General features: G+C 39.6%; 1 protein-coding gene across 3 annotated transcripts in view; it reads left to right on the forward strand.

Annotated features, from left to right (window-relative positions):
- GADL1 (glutamate decarboxylase like 1) overlaps positions 1-19,335 on the forward strand; it is a 455,870-nt gene that overhangs the window by 410,550 nt on the left and 25,985 nt on the right. For all 3 annotated transcript variants that reach the window (XM_081971302.1, XM_081971300.1, XM_081971301.1), the window contains exon 14: positions 5,923-6,012. In XM_081971302.1, the coding sequence (XP_081827428.1) occupies positions 5,923-6,012 (90 nt within the window). The remainder of the gene's footprint in view (positions 1-5,922; positions 6,013-19,335) is intronic.

Genomic DNA, 19,335 nt, shown 5'->3' on the forward strand with positions numbered 1-19,335 from the left:
CAGGATCAGCACATGCTAAGCATGGGTAACAGTCTTAATAGGGAATCTCAGCGTACGCGCATCCCACGTTCCTTTATTTTATTTTATTTTCCCCGCCTTGTTTTACGCCTCAAAAATGGTACCTCCTGGCTTCCGTAGCTCTTCCCATCAACCTCCATCACTCGGAGCGAGCTGCTTTCCCAGTGTCTCTCTTCTCCCCCTCCTCGCCTCCATTCCGGCTCCTACTTTCTCCCCACCCCCACACACACCCCCACACCCCCCCACACCCCTCTCCTTCCACCACATGGGGAACCCGAGCCGCTCCTTCCCTTCAGGCTGGCTTCTCGCCAGTCTCTCTGTGGGAGGCTCCTCAGTGACCCCTGTGAAAAGGTCATTCGACCCCAAAAGGGGTCGCAACCTACAGGTTGAGAACTGCTGCTCTAGAGGGCTTAAAGTGGCCCTATGAGCAAACCAGAAGTTATTCCGGTTTGCTTATAGGGGCAGTTTAACCCTCCGGAGGCTTCAGGGAAGCCGCCTGAAGGTCCCTGAAGCCTCCGGAGGACTTAGATATGTAGATGACACTTTCGTAATTTGTCCACACGGGAAAGAGGAACTGGACAACTTCCTCACACTTCTCAACAACCTACACCCCAAAATACAATTTAATATGGAAATAGAAGGTAACAACCAACTTCCCTTTCTGGACGTCCTAATCTACAAAAAACCCAATGGCTCCCTAGGACACACCATCTACCGGAAAAAAACACACACCAACAGCTACTTAAACACACAATCCCATCACCACCCTGCACAGATCAACTCCGTAGCCAAGATCCTCATCTCCAGAACCAAACGCCTAGCTGACAAAGACCACCTGAAAACTGAATTATACACGCTCACAAACTTATTAATTTCCAATGGATTCCCAAAAAACACAATTACCAACCTAATCCAAAGGGAGACAGTCCCCAAGAACCAAGACACAGAACAGGACAACGTCATCACCCTCCTCCCTTACATCAAAGGCACCACAGATAAAATCAGCAAAATTCTCCACAAACAGAATATCAAGACAGCCTTCGGCACTGACCAAAAAATAGCCAACATCTTAAGAAACCCCAAAGACAAGATCCATCTAGAAAACAAAGGAGTCTATGAAATACCTTGCAAAATCTGCCCAGCCACATACATTGGACAAACTAATAGGAGAATAAATGCACACATCACAGAACACAAGAACGCAGTCAGAAAAGAAGAAAAAACTTCCTCCCTTTTCCAGCACCTTAAAGTAACAGGACATGAAATTGATTTTGAAGGAACCACATTACACTCCAAAACTGAACACTTCAACGAGATGATAATTATGGAAGCTATCAAAATAAACACCCCCACAACTTGAATAAATGTGAGGATAACCTCCCGCCTACCAGACATCTGGAAACTATCCCTAGTCAATAAATGAGTCCCAGCCACAAAGACCAACACAGGACACCATCACCAATCACCCTCACCAAACATCAACTCCATCAACCAATCAAGATGTGACAACACAGCCAATCAATCCGTTTAAAGCAACAAAGCCAACATTCCACACACACACACCTATATTTATAGAAAAATGGCAGCTCCGATCACTCTTTGTTTGAACAAGCACAAAGGCAAAGGCACCAGCCTGAAGATGATGAGTGTGACCTCATCGAAAATATATATATATATATATATATATATATATATATATATATATATATATATATATATATATATATATATATATATATATATATATATATATATATATATGTTATATTTGTACTGATAAATAAATAAAGGGAGACTAGTATAGATCTATTTCGAGCTAATTAGCTCTCATCAGCTAGCCATACCCTTACTGGGATTTGAACCCGGGCTGTATATATCTTAGGCAGGAGTCTTAGCCACTAAGCTAAGCTAACACAAATACATACCTATTTCCCTGGCTCGATAAGGAGAGAGCCCGTGGCTTAGTGGCTAAGACTCCTGCCTAAGATATATACAGCCCGGGTTCAAATCCCAGTAAGGGTATGGCTAGCTGATGAGAGCTAATTAGCTCGAAATAGATCTATACTAGTCTCCCTTTATTTATTTATCAGTACAAATACAACACAAATATAAAAAGGCAACATTAAAAATAAAAATATGGTTTTCTGCCTGCATGGTCTTCTGTGATAAGCTGAAGGACAGAAAGAGGGAGTAGTGACCTTCCTCCCATATTTAGTCATACCAGGGGTTGTAACACAAATACATACATACATACATACATACATACATACATACATACATACATACATACATACATACATATGCAGATCTTGGCACATTCGGGTCTTTTCTCGTGTAAGATTGAGATTGTCTTGGCAACGTTTGGCGAGGTCTCAATTGCCATCTTCAGGCAGGTGTTTTCTGCTTAAAGCATGGTCGGAGCTGCCGTCTTTCTATAAATCTTGGTGGGGATATGTGGAGTGCTGGCTATGTATATATATAATGTACATACATAATTCATACATACATTCCCCCAATTTCTTTCTCCTATTACAGTTTTTTATTCTGGGCTTTATAGGCATATACTGAAGCAGAACATGAAGCTGAGGAGTCCTTGGTGCTGGAGTCCTCATTTCAAACCTGAGTTCTCCATTATTAGTAGAAAATCAAGCTGTTTTCAACCCCAACTAATCTCTGTATTCATGTGCTATGAGTACTTATAGATAATTTTTAAACATTGGAAATAAAGCTACTCCTAGAGGCTGGCATTTCCTTCTTTTTTTCTCTTTTCAGCATGTCAGATTCCCATTTATATTAAATTAAAAAGTTCTTTCAATTAAGTGAAGTAGACAGAGGGTCTTATGGATAATCAATATTTCAGGGTGTTCATTATACCCATTCTTACCTTGCCATCCATCCCAAAACTTTTGTTGATTGTATGAAATTTCTGTAACTTTGTCATGCTCCTCTTCTTAGTGAAAAATATGAAATAATTATGAAATAGAATTTCATAATTCCATCTTTACAGTCTTTTTAAATACAAGTACAAAGGGCACCATAGTTTTTGCTTAGGTAGAAAACTTGGTAATGATTTCCCTGAAGAAAGAAGAGGAAAATGAGCTGATTGTGTGAATTAGGGGGAAAAAAATCCAGCTAATTTGTAATAGACATCCCCCCCATTTTTTTTTAATCTCACGAGAGCTAATACTAAATTCAATATTCTAGAAGATAAAGGTTACATTTGTCTGGATGTGCTAAAGAAAAAAGTTTAACTTCATTTTATTTCATCACATCCAATGACACAGTTACGATCTCTTCCTTCTGACAATTGGATACTCCTTGATGATTAAATATATTTAATATATTCTTTGAAAGAAGGCAGAAATGAGGTTATGAATAGAGTTACTGCCCTTTCATGAAATAATTCAGCACAGCTAGTAGTTTCTACTCATTTGGCAGGAAGAATAGACTGTAATTGAGAGAGTGTTCACTTTCAGAAAAATAGAGGAGTACACTCTAGCTCAGTGATGGCGAACCTTTTTTGGCTCGCGTGCCATAAATGGGGGGAGCGCAGGGGGGGTAGTGTGCGGGCGTGCCACACCAATAATGCAATGCGCGACCCCCCAGTGCGCATGCGGGCACTACAGGAGCTCCCCCCATTTTTTGCACTCCCCAGGCTCCCGAGGCTTTATAGGACCCTGAGGAGGGCGAAAACAGCCTCCCCTGCCCCCCGGAAGCCCTCCAGAGGCTTCAGGGACCTTCAGAACGCTTCCCTGAAGCCTCCGGAGCAGTCAAAACAACCCTCCGTGCAAACTGGAAGTGACGTCCAGTTTGCTCAGAGGGTCGTTTTGAGCGCTCCGAAGGCTTGTGGGACCTTCAGGACGCTTCCCTGAAGCTTCCAGAGCAGTCAAAATGACCCTCCGAGCAAACCGGAAGTCCGTTCCCGAACTTCTGGTTTGCCCGTAGGGCCGGATTTTGTGCTCCGGAGGCTTCAGGGAAGCTCATGAAGCCTCCGGAGGGCCTCGGGAGGGGGGCAGGGGAGGCTCTTTTCACCCTCCCCAGGCTCCTGTAAAGGCTCTGGAGCCTGGGGAGGGCAAAAAATGGCTTTAAAAAAGGGTGAACTCAGCTGGCCAGCGTGCACATGCGTGCCAACCAGCTGACAGGGCAGCGCCTCGCGTGCCCTGGCAAATGGCTCCGCGTGCCACCTGAATTAACTGCTTTCCAGATTACCAGTGGCATGGAATTTGTTGCCATGCCTGAACTGCCTAGAGAAGCTCCCTCTTCCATGTCTTTGAATGAATGGATGGACACGCTAAAGAAAGGATGGGAGAATAGGAAGAAGGCTCTAGCAGTTGCGGCAGAAGCCTACAAGAAGCAAACTGATAAACACCGCTCGCTCCAAAACCCCTTTCCTGTGGGGGACAAAGTTTTTGTATCTACCAAATACATGAGATTAAGAATGCCTAGGAAGGAATTTGGTCTGAAATTTCTAGGTCCATTCCCAATAGTGAAGATAGTTAACCCAGTTACAGTTTGACTCAGTCTACCCAGAAGTCTAGGGGAAATTGACCCAGAATTTCATTATAGCTTGTTGAAACCAGTAATTGGGTCTAACATAAGAGCATCCACCCAAGCGTTATCTCCTCCTATAGTGATAGAAGGGAAAACACAATCTGAGGTGGGAAAAATGGTAGACTCCAGGCTGAATAGGGGTCGCTTACAGAACTTAGTGCACTGGAAGGGTTACCCTTTGTCTGAAGCTACTTGGGTGAACAGTGGGAACCTAAAAGTGGAGAAGTTAATAAAACAATTCCATGAGAAGTTTCCTGATAAGTCAAAGAGTCCCCCTGGGGGGAGAAGAAGTGGTTAATTTTGTTATGTTAACTTTTATGTTATTCTCTTTTCAGAAAATGTTTTTCTTCTGAGGAGAGGCCGCCAATCAAACCTGTAGTTATGTTTCTTTTAGGATCTTTGGCCTGCCACACTTTCTATTATTTTCCTATGCTGTTTCATTAGTATAGTAGTTGAGAGGGGGGAATAGAAAGGAGTAGATTTGTGGACTGTGTTGTTGTCATTCTTTCTAGAAGCTCAAGGTCATCTTTTGTCTCCACTCCTCGACACCTGACTGGAAGCAGAGGGGTGTAGATGCCAGCGTGGAAGAAGAAGATTGGACCATGTGATGGATTGTGGGTGGGGCATAAGATCATGAACTTTCAACTGGGTGGAATCCCAGGAAGCAAATCAGATTTGGGATTTCATAGCACAATGCCAACATGTCTGTCTTATTAAATTGGAGTTTTAAGGATAACTTTGCCTTGGACTTTGATTTAATTCTGCATGATATTTGGAATGCTGACACCATCATCATCTTATATAGAAATGTTGAATTAGATTAACAATCTTTAATGGGATTGATACCAAAACTTTTGTATGCACTTGTGTGTGTGTGTGTGTGTGTGTGTGTGTGTGAATTGATGTAAGATTGCTCTCTACCCATGTTCATAGACTGGAATAGGCATGGTAACAGGTCAGCCAATGGATACTGTTTGGAAACTGAAAAAATATTTGCTGTGTGATCAATGAGACAACAAGGAGCCTGGGCGTGGCTTAGCTCTGCAGTTCTTAGTCTCTGCTGAGCTCAAAACTAGTCTGCTGCTCTGAACTGAAACTGTTCTCTCCTCTGCCTGTATTTGCTTTTATTTGCTACCATGTTGGAAAACCTGTTTTTGGTATTATATATTTACTTCATATGTTATGTTATATATAAAGAGAACCTAATGAATTCTGCTGAATCAGATATCTTTGTGTGCTTTCTAGATATGATTGCTGTTGCAAACTCTGACAGACTCTTACATTTGTATTGATTTAGTAGTCTGGTCAATTTTCTTTTTATATACTGAAGATTAATTTTCCTTACCTTTTCAGCCAGAATATGCAAATGTTTGTTTCTGGTATATTCCACCTGGCCTGAGAAAGATGGAGAAAGGACATGAATTCTGGGAAAAGCTCAGTGGTGTGAGTATTATTGTCTGCTAAGAAATGTCTTTTCAATAACCAGATTCCTGTTTTTTTTAATAGATACATAGCAAACAACATTTCTACCAATGGTTTGCATTAGCACATTGATTCAACTGTGTCTGATGAATATTTCCTAGTACCCATTTCTTCAAGACACAATAGAGAGGGAAGATGTTGGAAATGTGCATGGGTTTAGAGATTTATGCTCCTTTTATGGTTTGTGATAAAATTAAGCTCTGGTCTTGTAAATATTCACAGAATTAAGACCTACTGGGTCTTAATTTGAACTACAGATAAGAATTTATAGATTTTTAAAAAACGTTACCATGATCTCAGTTTAGCCAAGGCCAATTAAATTTCTCTATTCATATAATCGATGCAGACATTATGCCATTTTTTTACTTGCTATCAAAGCTTCTAACAGATGGCAGAGCCAAGGGAAGATGAATGACATTGTCTGCATCCATTGTTTAAACACAGCATTCATTACCTGTTTTAGACATTTAACATTGTTCTTGGGACTTACTTAGCATTATTGGTGGATATTATGCCCAGGAAAATGTTTAGGAATAATTTCCAATGTCAAATAGCTTGCATACAGTGCAGAGAATATAGTAGTTCATGCTGCTCACAGAAGCCTGTTTAACTCTTACATTTAATATTTGAAATATTAGGCCATAAAATTGGATTAGCTTTAGGAACATCCTACATTCTACAATGTTGATTTGTACTGATATATTCTTGTGGAATAAATGTGACATTTCTGGAATGTGGAACAGAATCTGAAAGCTGGAACTCACATACTTAGACTTACTATTCTTGTCTTAAAACTAAAGTTATTCAAATAGAAATGTCTATCCAGGGAAGGATTACTGATTTAACAAATTAAAACAAGGATTGTTGTGTTGCTGTAATTGCAGGGGTGATACATTTATGGTATTGTACATTACTGATCATAGTAATCAGCAATCACATAATTTTAACCAATCTGTTAATGACTAGAATATACAGCCATCTTTGGAATGTTAAACTTCTTACCAAAAAGACCTTGAGTGATATGCCAGTCAAAAATAACACTTTAGTAGAAGACAAAATGTTGAGGGTGCTTCCTATTACTTCTTCTGGGCCCCTATAATGTGTTCTACCTGCCTTAACTTACTAATACTTTTTTCCTTGGATTGGTGACCAATTTAGCTAATAAATTAAGTAGAGTTGCTTTGAAACACAAGATAGATGACAAATAAATAATAAAAGATTAAGTTGCAACTGCTTGTCATTATTATTCTCTAAGGATGCCTTTGGAGCTTCTGGGGGAACCAGAGGTTTAACTTAAAAATAAATATGGTGAATGTTTGTGTTTTATTTGTAGTATGTTTTGTTCCCCGTGTCTGCAGAGGCAGCTCAGGTTTCAAAACGTGCACAAAACGTGTACCATTCACCTGAGCTGTCTCCCACGGGAGAACAAGAATTAAAGTGGCAATGCAGAGGGAGAGGGGAGGTCTCATTTGCTGAGAATTATAGCAGCTCAGGATTCAAAATGTGCATTGAGGCTGGAAAAAGGAAAAAAAAAGATGCCACTGAATTTCTCCTACATGGCCTAACAAGAGAGACCTGCTGTCCTTCATTTCTCCCACCTCCTGAGCTCTGCAGATGTTCACCAAGTAAGTGAGCTATTGGGAGTTGGCTATGGGGACCTCAAAGGGTGGGAAGTGCCACATTCCGGTTCCGGCGGCTGACGGCGATGGGCAACTCGTTGCTCGCTCCGGCTCCCCGGTGGGCTTCCCCACTCCTTGGGGGGCACAGGACGCCCTGTAGAGGCGTCCTGCCAGAGGGGCGGCATCGCGGGGGATCCCTGCATCGGCGGCGGCCGGCAGGAGGTCCCCTGCGCGCTCAAGGCACCGGGGAGCAGATCGGAGGGCGTGTGGGCGCGTCTTCGCTGACAGGCTGTTCGGAGGGAAAAAAGAAAGCTGAAGGATGCAGCAGCGGAGCGGTGAGGTGTAGACTCCCTTCATTCCTATTACCAACTAAAAAATTTGTCTGCTGTGCAAACTTGAACTTTTGGCTTGAATTGGAGAGGTGCGGCTGGAGGGGAGGGGGATTTCCCCCCCCCTTGGACAAGCGGCTGGAAACAAGAGAGCTCTCAGCCCCAAGGGAAGGAGGAGGGGGAGAGCCAAACTAAAGATGTCACACTCCTATTAAATGGATTTTCAGATTTAAACTTTTAAGGTTTAAGACAATGAGATCTGGAAGCCTTGGAAACTTTGAACTTTGAAAACTTTATTTGTTGCCTCAATACCCGAGGGCAAGATGGCACACTTCTGTTGTCTTCATGAGATGTGAGACTTGACTCCACCTTTTAACTTCAGGCTTCCGGTCTTTGTCTCCGTGCTACCTGGATAATTCTCTTGTGGATTGTTTGCTTCTGAACCCCCTGGAGTGAAAAACGACTGCTCTTTTGCCAGGGTGATCAGAAAATTCCCCTGTGCCTGGACTCTCTGCCTCCTGGACTCTCTTGGCTGTTCTATTTATCTGACTGATCCTTCTTTATACTGACTGGACTCTTTATTTTATAAACAATGGCATCTAAAAGACCACCTCCTGGAAAGTCAGGCTTTGCTGCCTCAGCCCCAACATCTGCAACCTCCAGTCCTAGCACACAATCAACGTTAATAGCCTTCAAGCAACCTAAATCTACGGACCTGGAGCTTCATCAAATGTTACAACAACTTTTACAGGGACAAGAGGAAATAAAGAAACAATTGAAGGAGATGAAAGAAGAAATTAAAGACAACCAGGATAAAATTAATAAGAACTCACAGAGATTGGATCTTTTGGAAGATGGGGCAGCTGATTTTTATTTATTTATTTATTTATTTATTTATTAGATTTTTAGACCGCCCCCTCTCCCAACAAGGGACTCGGGGCGGTGTACAGTCAATGCAAATAAAATACAGTCATAACAATGAAATACATTTAAAATACATTTGGAGGGGGAGATAGACTGTACAAGAAATAAATTATTCTAAAACCCTAAAAACATCCCAATTAAAACCCCAAACCCAATTAAAATAAATCCCCGGGAGGTAAAACTAAGAAAGTGCCAGGCCAGCTGATTGAAATAGGTGAGTCTTTAACTTTTGACGGAAGGAGCGGAGGTCGGTGGTAGTTCGAATGTCAGGGGGGAGGTCATTCCAGAGGGTTGGGCCCATCACAGAGAAGGACCTACTCCTAGGTGTCGCCCGTTGGCATTGCCTAGCGGACGGCACTAGGAGGAGCCCCTCCCTGTGTGAGCGGATAGGTCGCAGGGACATGTGTGGTAGGATGCGATCCTGCAGATAACTAGGTCCTATGCCATGGGGCGCTTTAAAGATGGTGATCAATACCTTGAAACGCACCCGAAAGGCCACAGGTAGCCAGTGCAGCTCGCGCAGGAGAGGTGTTACGTGGGAGTAACGTGTACTCCCCATAATAACCCGCGCGGCTGCGTTCTGAACTAGCTGCAGTCTCCGGATGCGTCCCAAGGGAAGCCCCATGTAGAGGGCATTGCAGTAGTCCAGGCGAGACGTCACCAGCGCATGAGTGACCGTGTGCAGGGCACTCCGGTCCAGTAGGGGGCGCAATTGGCGCACCAGGCGAACCTGGTGGAACGCCCCCCTTGCCACGGCTGCCACATGGTCCTCCATTGACAGCCGGGCATCAAGGAGGACGCCCAAATTGCGCGCCCGCTCCACAGGGGACAGTTGTTCGCCCCCTATGGCCAGCGATGGAGTCAGCTGGCTGAACCGAGGTGCCGGTACCCACAGCTGAGATGAAGGGAGGGATAGAGGGCGTGCAGAGGGGAAACAAAGAACTTGACACCCAACAAATGAAAATAGAGTTTGAGAGAATGTCTTTTTATCTTAGATTCCAGAACGTGATGGAGACAGATGATGAAAACATAAGGGACATCATGACAAACATTTTGGCTGAGTATATTCAGAAGGAAAAACAACAGATGGGGTGGGAAATAGACCTGGCTTATAGAGTGAACTCAGCGTATGCTAGAACACACAATGTCCCCAGGGAGGTACACATTAAATTTCTTAGGAAAAGCACAAGAGATGAAATCCTGAATGCACAAAGGGGGCAAGCCTTGATATACAAAGATAAGGAGATAACCTTTCTGAAACAGATCCCCAAGAAAGTGAGGGAGAAAAGAAAATTTTATTCGCAATGGCGAATAAACTATACCAGAAGGGGGTGTGGTTTCGATGGTTATTGCCTGAAGGTATGCTAATATTCTGGGAGGAGACAAGAGTTAGAATTAATACACCCATAGAGGCGCAGGCCTTTATGGAAATAAATAAACTACTTCTAGAAAAACCAGAAGACACTCCAGTAGAGGTACAAGACACGGGAGGGGCCGGAGCACTGCCAGCTGGGGGAGATGGGGCGACATCAAGAAAGCTCAGATCACACAAATAAGTAAGAAAACCCACATGATATAAACTGACCGAAATTACCAATTGAATTTACCACATTGACTATATGATATTATGTAATATTTGAATTCTCTGCAAATGTATACTATGAGTTTGGAGGGGGGGTGCACCTACCGCATTTCGCAGCTGCCAAAATTTGTAACTTTTCCCCTACCTTTTCCCTATGTAAAACATTAAAAAACCAATAAAAAACTTTGTTTAAAAAAAAAGGGTAGGAAGTGGAATGTGGGATATTTCAGGGATGGGGGCAGGCTTTGGGAAGAAATTGACAGGTATCCCTGATGCACCCCATGCATACTTAGTTTTGCATTATTTAGCATATGCATTGGGGTGACCAAGACGTGAGCACGTTCACATAATCTGATTCACTTAAGATCATCTTGAATTTTGACCAAAATGGACAGCCTCTATTACTGTCATAACGAGGATTACCTGTATTTATCAACTTAAAGAATAAATGAATGAATATTATCTTGACAGGGACTTTAATAAATCCTTGTTATTGATGCAATTACTTATAAATTATATCCTTTAATGTGTTGAATTGTTACATTTAGTGGTTCTTTTCTGACTCAGCATTTTAATTATGACTATTACTTCATGTATGAAACTACCATGTTTTCCCAAAATAAGACCCGGTCTTCAGCAGGAGCCCACGAGGTCACTTATTCCGGTGCCAGCACAGTTTCGGAGCAGGAGGCCAAGCAACATAGCCAGGCAAAAGACTCCATTCCCAAGCAACCCAAAGGCATCCAAATTCTTTTCGCCCAAATAGAGAAATGAGGGAGACTCAAAGCTTTATCTGCTTGCAAATGGAATGCTTTGAAACAGAGGGCCTCATTTGCAAGCAGACAAAGCTTCATCTCCCTTTGGGCGAAAAATGCACAGCAGAGCCAGGTGGAGGCAGAGACACAGGCATGGGGGGTGGGGGTGGGGAGATTCAGGCAATCCCAATACTCCACCCATTTTATCTGATTGTCTCTTGGCTTGCCCGTGGCTGTGCCATGCAGGTGGCCACGCAGGACATCGGGATCACTTACCTCCGCCTCCCTGCAGATGGCTTGCTGAACAGGCCTCCTGCAAAAACCCCATAAGCCAGGCAGCCATGCATTATGTCCAGATCATCTGCCACCCTCCCACCTCTGCCTCCATGCTTGGGCTTACAGGTATCTGTGCTGTGCCAAGGGGCCAGCAGGCCATGCCCATCCCGTGGGCTAATTTTCGGGGTAGGGCTTATATTAGGCCCACCCCAAAAATCAGGCTAGGGTTTGTTTTCGAGGTGAGTCTTATTTTCAGGGAAACATGATAATAGGCAGATTATGAGAAAGATGAGATCTAATCAAGCTTCATTCATAATATTATATCTCTCGCAATTAGTTCTGAGCAGTTACATGTTTGTGAATTTCTTTAAACTACTGAATAAGCATGATCTTGCAGGGATAATATTTATTTTATTACAAATTATAATCTGGTAAATCAATAGTGAATATTAAAATAATGTATTATTTTGAAGGTATTAAAAAGGTTTTCATTAAATATATCACTAAAACTACTGCTGAACAGAAACAGGTCTGATTTCTTTAGAGAAATATTGTATCTTATATGGCTTACGTTAGTTCTTCATGTGCCCTCTGGTGGCATTTTCATTTATAAGTTTTATGCAATTATGTTAAATTTAACAGAAAACATTGATACTTAAATATGAATTTAGAATGGCTTTTGGAGTTTTTTACATCTTAATTCATTGAATTAGGTTTGGAAAGATTGCCATTCATACATAAGACAAATCTTACATTAATTAAAATAATACTGGCTAAATTATTCTATCTGGATATGACTGCAATCTCTGTGTTTCAGTAAGAAAATACTGATTAAGAAAAATGTTTGTAACTCAGGTTTGAAATGAGGGATTGTTTTAAAAAAAGCCTTTTTATTTTGTTTATGCAAACTTCACATCTTCGCAACACATTACACTTCTTTTACATATCTGTTGTGATTCTTTTATCTGTACATATAAGTCTTGTATAACTATAACTTTATATATGTCTGCATTTATATTGTTTCATATTTCTTTTTTCTTCATTCTATATGTAACATTCTATATATTCTATGTATAACAACCTTTATTACATTTGAGTCATTTTATTTATTTATTTGCTACAGTGTATTTAGTATTTCTATCTTTTAATCGTTTTCCTTTTTTGCAGTTGTTTTTTAATTTGTTGATCTTTCTTCCTTTCTTTTTTGCTTTCCTGCCCCCCCCCCCTCCTCTAGCCAATTATATCATAAATCCCATATGGAGTAATATTCAGATTCTTCTTTCTCTTTTAATTCTTTCATGAGCCTATCCATCTCTGCATATTCCAATATTTTTTTTATTACATTTTCTTCTGTTGGTGTGTAATTATTTTTCCAGTTTTCTGTAAATGTAATTCTCACTGCCGTGATTATGTGTAGAATTAAGTATCTAATTTTTTTATAACTTCCTTTTATAATTCCTAACAGAAATAATTATGGTTTTAGTTCAATTTGTTGTGTGGTAATCTCCTCCAGCCAATCTTTTATTTTTTTCCAATATTTTTTCCCAGATGCGCATGTCCACCAAATATGATAGTATGTTCCGAGTTGTTGGTTGCATTTCCAACAGATAGATGAGCACTCCGGAAACATTTTCGCAATTCTCGCTGGTGGGAAACGTCATCTGTAGAACATCTTGTACATGTTCTCTCTATATGCTGTTGCCATCGTTAATTTGTAATTCATTTCCCAAATTTTTTCCCACTCGGCTAATTCTATAGTATACCCAAAATTTGTCGCCCATGTTATCATCGTTTCTTTCACAGTTTCTTCTTCCATTTTAAATTTTAATAAATAATGATATATTTTTTAATCATTTTTTTCTTCGGTTCCCTGTATAATTTTATCCAATTCTTTTGGCTCCTTATAAAATCGATCCCTCTCTTTTTATACCTTTCTTGTTTTTAGCCTTTCTTGGTTATCTAATATATCTTCATATCTTATTATCTTGTTTATGCCCAATACATTCGGGTATATCAGAGCTTCCATGGTGGATAGCCAGATTGGGATTTTGTTGTAATGTTTTGTTTTGATTTTTAACCATATTTGAAGTAGAGCTTTTGTAATTAATTTTTTTTGAAAATAGCTATGGGTTTTGTCTTTCCCATCTCAGATAAACCATGCCAACCTGGTTCCAAATTGTAACCTTCTATTGTTAGTAATCTTCTGTTTTTTAGATTGATCCAGTCCTTTATCCAGGTGAGAGCTGCTGCTTGATAATGAAGCTCCCAATCGGGAAGTCCAAATCCTCCCTTTTCTCTACTGTCCTGTAACAATTTTAATTTAATTTGTGGTTTCTTTCCTGATCAAATAAATTGTGCAATTAATTTGTTTAAATCTATGAACAGGTTTTTCCCTATGCTAATCAGTACCACTTGAAATGAAAATAAAATTTTTGGTAGGATATTCATTTTAACAATGGCAATTCTTCCCATTAGTGATATTTGTAGTTTCCTCCAATTTTCCAAATCTTTCTTAATTTTCTGAATCATTTTATCATAATTGTCTTCCTTAATTGTTGAGCATTTCCCTGTCAGCCAAATTCCTAAATATTTTACCTTTTTTACTATCTGCATTCCCATGTTTTTCTCTAATTCTTTCTCTTGTTTTTTGGTGAAATTCTTTGTAATGATCTTTGTTTTGTTCTTGTTAATTTTAAGTCTCGCTACCCTACCGAATTCCTTTATTTTTTGGATTAATTTAATTCTGATTTTAATGGCTCCTCTAATATGAATATCATATTGTCCGCAAATGCCTGTGTTTCATATTCCTTTTTTTTTAGTTTTAATCCCTTTATTTCTTGATTGTTTCTGATTTCTATTAATAGAACTTCCAGTGTTAATATAAATAATAAAGGTGATAATGGACATCCTTGTCTCACTCCTTTCCATATTTTGAATTCTTCTGTAGTGTCACTATTATTACTTTTGCTGTCTGGGCCAAATATATTGATTATGTCATCTTTATAAATTTTTCTCCAAATCTCATCATTTTTAACTGTGTGATAATGAACTCCCAATTTAAGTTGTCAAAGGCCTTTTGGGCATCTAAAAAGACCTGTGCAACTTGTTTCCCTGGATTCTCTTCATAATATTCTAATGTGTTTATAATTATCCTCATATTATTTTAAACTGATGTTTTGGTAGAAGCCGTTTTGATCTGTGTGAATGATTTCATTTATTTTTTTTAATTCACCCTGCCATTATTGATGTAAAGATTTTATAGTTTGCGTTTAGTAAAGAAATTGGTCTGTAATTTTTTATTTGATGATGTTCCGAATCTTCTTTGGGTATCAATGTTATATATGCTTCCCTCCATGATTTTGGTAGCTTCGCCACATTATAGCCACATTGGTTTTTATTTGAGGTGTATATTGCTGTGAGGAGAATTTTTTTTTGTTCTGTTTCTATTTCTATCATTCAAATCCTCCCCTCTTCATCTGCATATATTTTTTGCATTTATTCATTCTTTAACGTATATAGCAATTCCTCTTTTTTTGTGCTAGAATTGTAAATAATTTCCCTAATTTTGCGTTTTCTAGTAGCTTGTTATATTGGCTTTTGATTTGTACCTCTTGAAGGCACACTATGTCCATATTCATTTTTTGTAATTTAGTCAAAATTTGCCTTCTCTTTTTCGGTGAGTTGCATCCATTTACATTTAGTGAGAGTAGCTTAATTTCTTGTTCCATTTAGTGAGAGTAGCTTAATTTCTTGTTCCATTGTGCTACTTGTGTGCCACCCTTAGTTTCCTTGCGTTTCTACTGCCCTCTTGTTCTATTTATTCTCTTTTCTGTTTTCTTCTTCTCTTTCTCCTTCCCTGTTTTCAACTGACTGTTCTTCTTGGGTTCTACTCTCTGGTTCCTCTCTACTCTCTTGTTCTTCATCGACAGTGAAGTGATGCTCAAAGAACTCACGTGCTTTCTCGACTGCGTCTATTTTATATCTTTTTTCTTGCCAGGTAATCATCATTCCCTCTGGTGTAAGCCATCTAAACATTAAGTTGTACTTTATTAATTGTTGTGTAAGGAACTGATACTGCCTTCTCTGGTCTCTCACTATTTTCAGGATTTGTCTCAGAATTTGTATCTCTCTTCCTTTATATGTTCTTTGTTCTTCTCTCACTTTCTTACATACTTCATCCCTTACCGATTTTGTAGTGAAGTATATGTGGATTTCTTTTGGGAGCCTGTGTCTTCTGGTGTAATTTGTGTGGATTCGGTACACCTTGTCTATATCCCTTCTCATTTCTTGTTTATTTTTTTGTAATATGTTCGCTACAATCTCTGTAATTGTTTCTCCTACATTTTGAAAATGCAGATAGAAGCCAGCTTTTTCCATTTCTAAGAAGACATTTTTTGCCTTAATTTTCTGTTAAGTGTGGTCAGCTTCTCATCTATAATCTCCATTCAATTGTTCTAATCTCATTCTTCATTTCTCCCATTTCTGTTTAATTTCTTCATGGTTTTTCTTAGTTTCTTCATGATTTTTTGTAATTGTTTCTTGTGTTTTCAACATTGTTTCTTATAGCATTGTTAATACATCTTGTATACACTGAAGGTTCATTGTTGAGTTCTATCTCTCTAGATCCAGTGTACTCTCAATTGTGTACTGATTTGAGGGCGAGGACGTTGCTGATGCCGGGTTGGATGCTGCCTTCCTATTCATTTTACTAATTGTTGTTGTTGTACTTGTCATTTTTTATTTTAATTTCCTTACATTTTTTCCCCACAATAACATATACTTCTCTCCACCCACTACTTATTTCTACCCCTTGGACTTTCCCTCTTCCATGCACAGTTCAATTCAGTTCAAAAGAATTCAATCCTACAATCTAACAACTTAATTTCTATATATTCAAATTTGTATGCAAGTCAATCCACACAATACTCATGCAATATTCAATATATTTAACCTAACATGTTCTTGATTTTTTTTCATATATAATCTTATATCATCTCTTTGATAGCTACAAGCTATCACCCCCCACCTAAACACTATATTACTATTTTTTCTTTATATTCTCAAAATATGCAATATGTTTGGACTTAATCCTTAATTTTAATTTTTATCTAAAATTATGTCATCTATTTATAATGTTAATAATTTCAAAGTATCACCAATATGAACACCAAGTTCATATATCATCTACACTCTCTCTTCCAAATACATATAGTTCAATACAATTCTCATATTTCATCTCACCACAATTCAGTTTACATTTATATTTCTTCTTTCAATGTTCCCCTTCAATTTTTTTTAATCCTATTTCAGCGACCACAAAATTACTCTTGTCAATTTTTCAGCAGATTGCATCAGCCAGTTTGTCCAGTTTTGTTACACAGTTCTTATTTCTCTGTCCACTAGATGGCGCTGTTACTCTTTTTTCATATAAGCTTTTTTTTCCTTGTCAGAAATTTGATTTTTGCTGTTCTACACCCAACCGTCTACACTGTTGTCCCTGTCTCATCTGGCTCCAATTTCTGCTTATTGTCCAAATCGCTCCAACAGTCTTCTCCTCCTATCCTTATTCCGTTCCATTCTCAAGTCACTCCAAGCCCTTCTATTGCTACAGGAAATCATGTGCTTTTTCTCTTTCCTTATAGCCGCCGATATTGAGCTGTATCCAGCTTGATTCAAAGCTTTGAAATTCTAGCTCAAAGAGTTTTTAGTAAAGTTTTAGTTGTTTTAAATGTTCTCACCAATGCTGCCGTGCTGCTATTTTCCCTCCCTCATATGTGGCTGTCACCACTCAGAATCAGCCATGGATGCCGATTTCTTCTCCGGTGATTCCAGGGGTTTCTCTTGTCCGGTAGGGAAGTTGCTTGCCTTCTCTCCGTCACTCAAGCTCCCCCTCTCTCCTGTTGATCCCTCCAGGTTCAACTTCTTCCTTTTTCAGGATCTTCACCACAGAAACCCGAGCACAGCTAGTGGAGCCACCATTCCTTTGCCCGCTCCAAAATGACATCAGTGCAGGAAGTCAAAATGAGGGATTCTAGGTAATCTCTGAGTTTGGTTATTTCGTTATTTTCTTGCAGACATTTCATTAACCAAACTAGGTAACATAATCAGTGTTAGCAGGGATCGAGGCTTGTTCTCAGTTTACATTCTAGTAGTTTACCCTGTCGGTGTTTGTGGCAATGGTCTTGGTGAGTTTTTCATCCCTTTTTGGCTTGTAGGTTATCTCTTTTGCACAGTATATAATTGTTGTTTATGTTTGTGTGTCTAGTTATGGCTAATTTTTCAAAATGTCTGGCTTCTACAAATTCTCTAGTATTTTTAGACTTGGCTTAGATTTAAGCATAGTTTCAACTGGAAAAATGCTACCATCCTAGACTTGTAATTTTCTGCTCCCCAAACCTTTCCAAAAATCTGTTCCTCTTGCACTGGGATAAACTGAGGTGAAAGCTTAAGGAATATATGATTTGGTGAATTGGTGGTCCTGGGTTAGGTGCCTCATTTTCTTGTTTTTCTTGTTTCTGGTTTTATTGTTATTGTGAGCCACCTAGAATTGTGTTCTACAAGAGGGACAAATATATAAATCTGGTAAATAAACAAGTATGATAAAGTTGAGCTGGGGATAAATTTTGGCAATTCAGAAATACCATTTGGGAGGGATTGAGGGCATAAATCTGGCAGATTTATAAGTCATCTCTGTAGCTATATATTGTCAGAAACTAGTGCACATCTGAGGTGCCTTGATCACGTAGGAACACAAGTTTACATGTATAGAGAGTCCTATGAAGTAGTTAGAAAAGCTTGTTCTATTCATAGTGGACATGAATTTTCATTTTATTAATTGTAAGCTTTTCTATGTCTTAAAGAAAGATTCTTCAACTACAGCTTAAATCATAACACCCTATTATATATACTTGAGGAAGATAATCAAAGTATGATTCACTATTTAAAATAACCAGAGTTATTTTAGTTACTCAGTTGCAGGAGCAAGGAAGATGCAAAGTGTTATATTGACTCTATGCCATTCATAGTGAAACAGAATTTACTATAACTGCTTTTATTTGTAAAATTCCTTCATTGTTTGTAATAGTCAAAATCACAATTTCATTATTGATGAAACAATGGCAACTCTATCTAGGCATTTTATTTAAAACTTTCATTGTAAACAGTTTGAGTGTGTTTTTTCTCCTAGATCTGAACCATCAATTGTTCTTGTTATGCACATTTTATTGGACTAGAGCAGGGATATGCAACCTTAAACACTCAAAGAGCCATTTGGACCCGTTTGCCACAGAAAAGAAAACACCAGGAGCCAATAATTTAACAACCAGTGTGACTGGGTAGGCATGGCCAACTGACGTCACTCACTCCCACCTAGTCACATGACACACCCGAAGCCACACCTGCCCAGCTGGTTATTAGGGCAGAGAACTGATTGTTACATTATTTTCCCTGCCCAGCCCTGCCTCACCCCTCCCCTCTCAGCCATCTCTTGCCACACCCGGCCTCAGATGTGTTATTCACCTTTCTGTGTGTGTGTGTGTGTGTGTGTGTGTGTGTTTCTCTCTCTCCCTCTCTTTCTGTCTATCTCTGTCTCTCTATGTGTCTCTTGTCTCTCTGATTCTCTGGTGACTCATCTCTAGTTTGGTCTCGCTGCCTGACTGACTGCAGGAGGAAATGGCAGGTAGCTACTTCTGGCCTTCGTTGGTGCTGGATGTGCTTCAGACGCTTAGGGAGATGCGTGATCTGTTGTCCACCCCGAGATACTGGCACGAACCATGCCGCGGTCAATACCGCTGCTGTTG

This window comes from Natrix helvetica, assembly GCF_964273705.1.
Source record: "Natrix helvetica genome assembly, chromosome: Z".
Classification (NCBI taxonomy): domain Eukaryota; kingdom Metazoa; phylum Chordata; class Lepidosauria; order Squamata; family Natricidae; genus Natrix; species Natrix helvetica.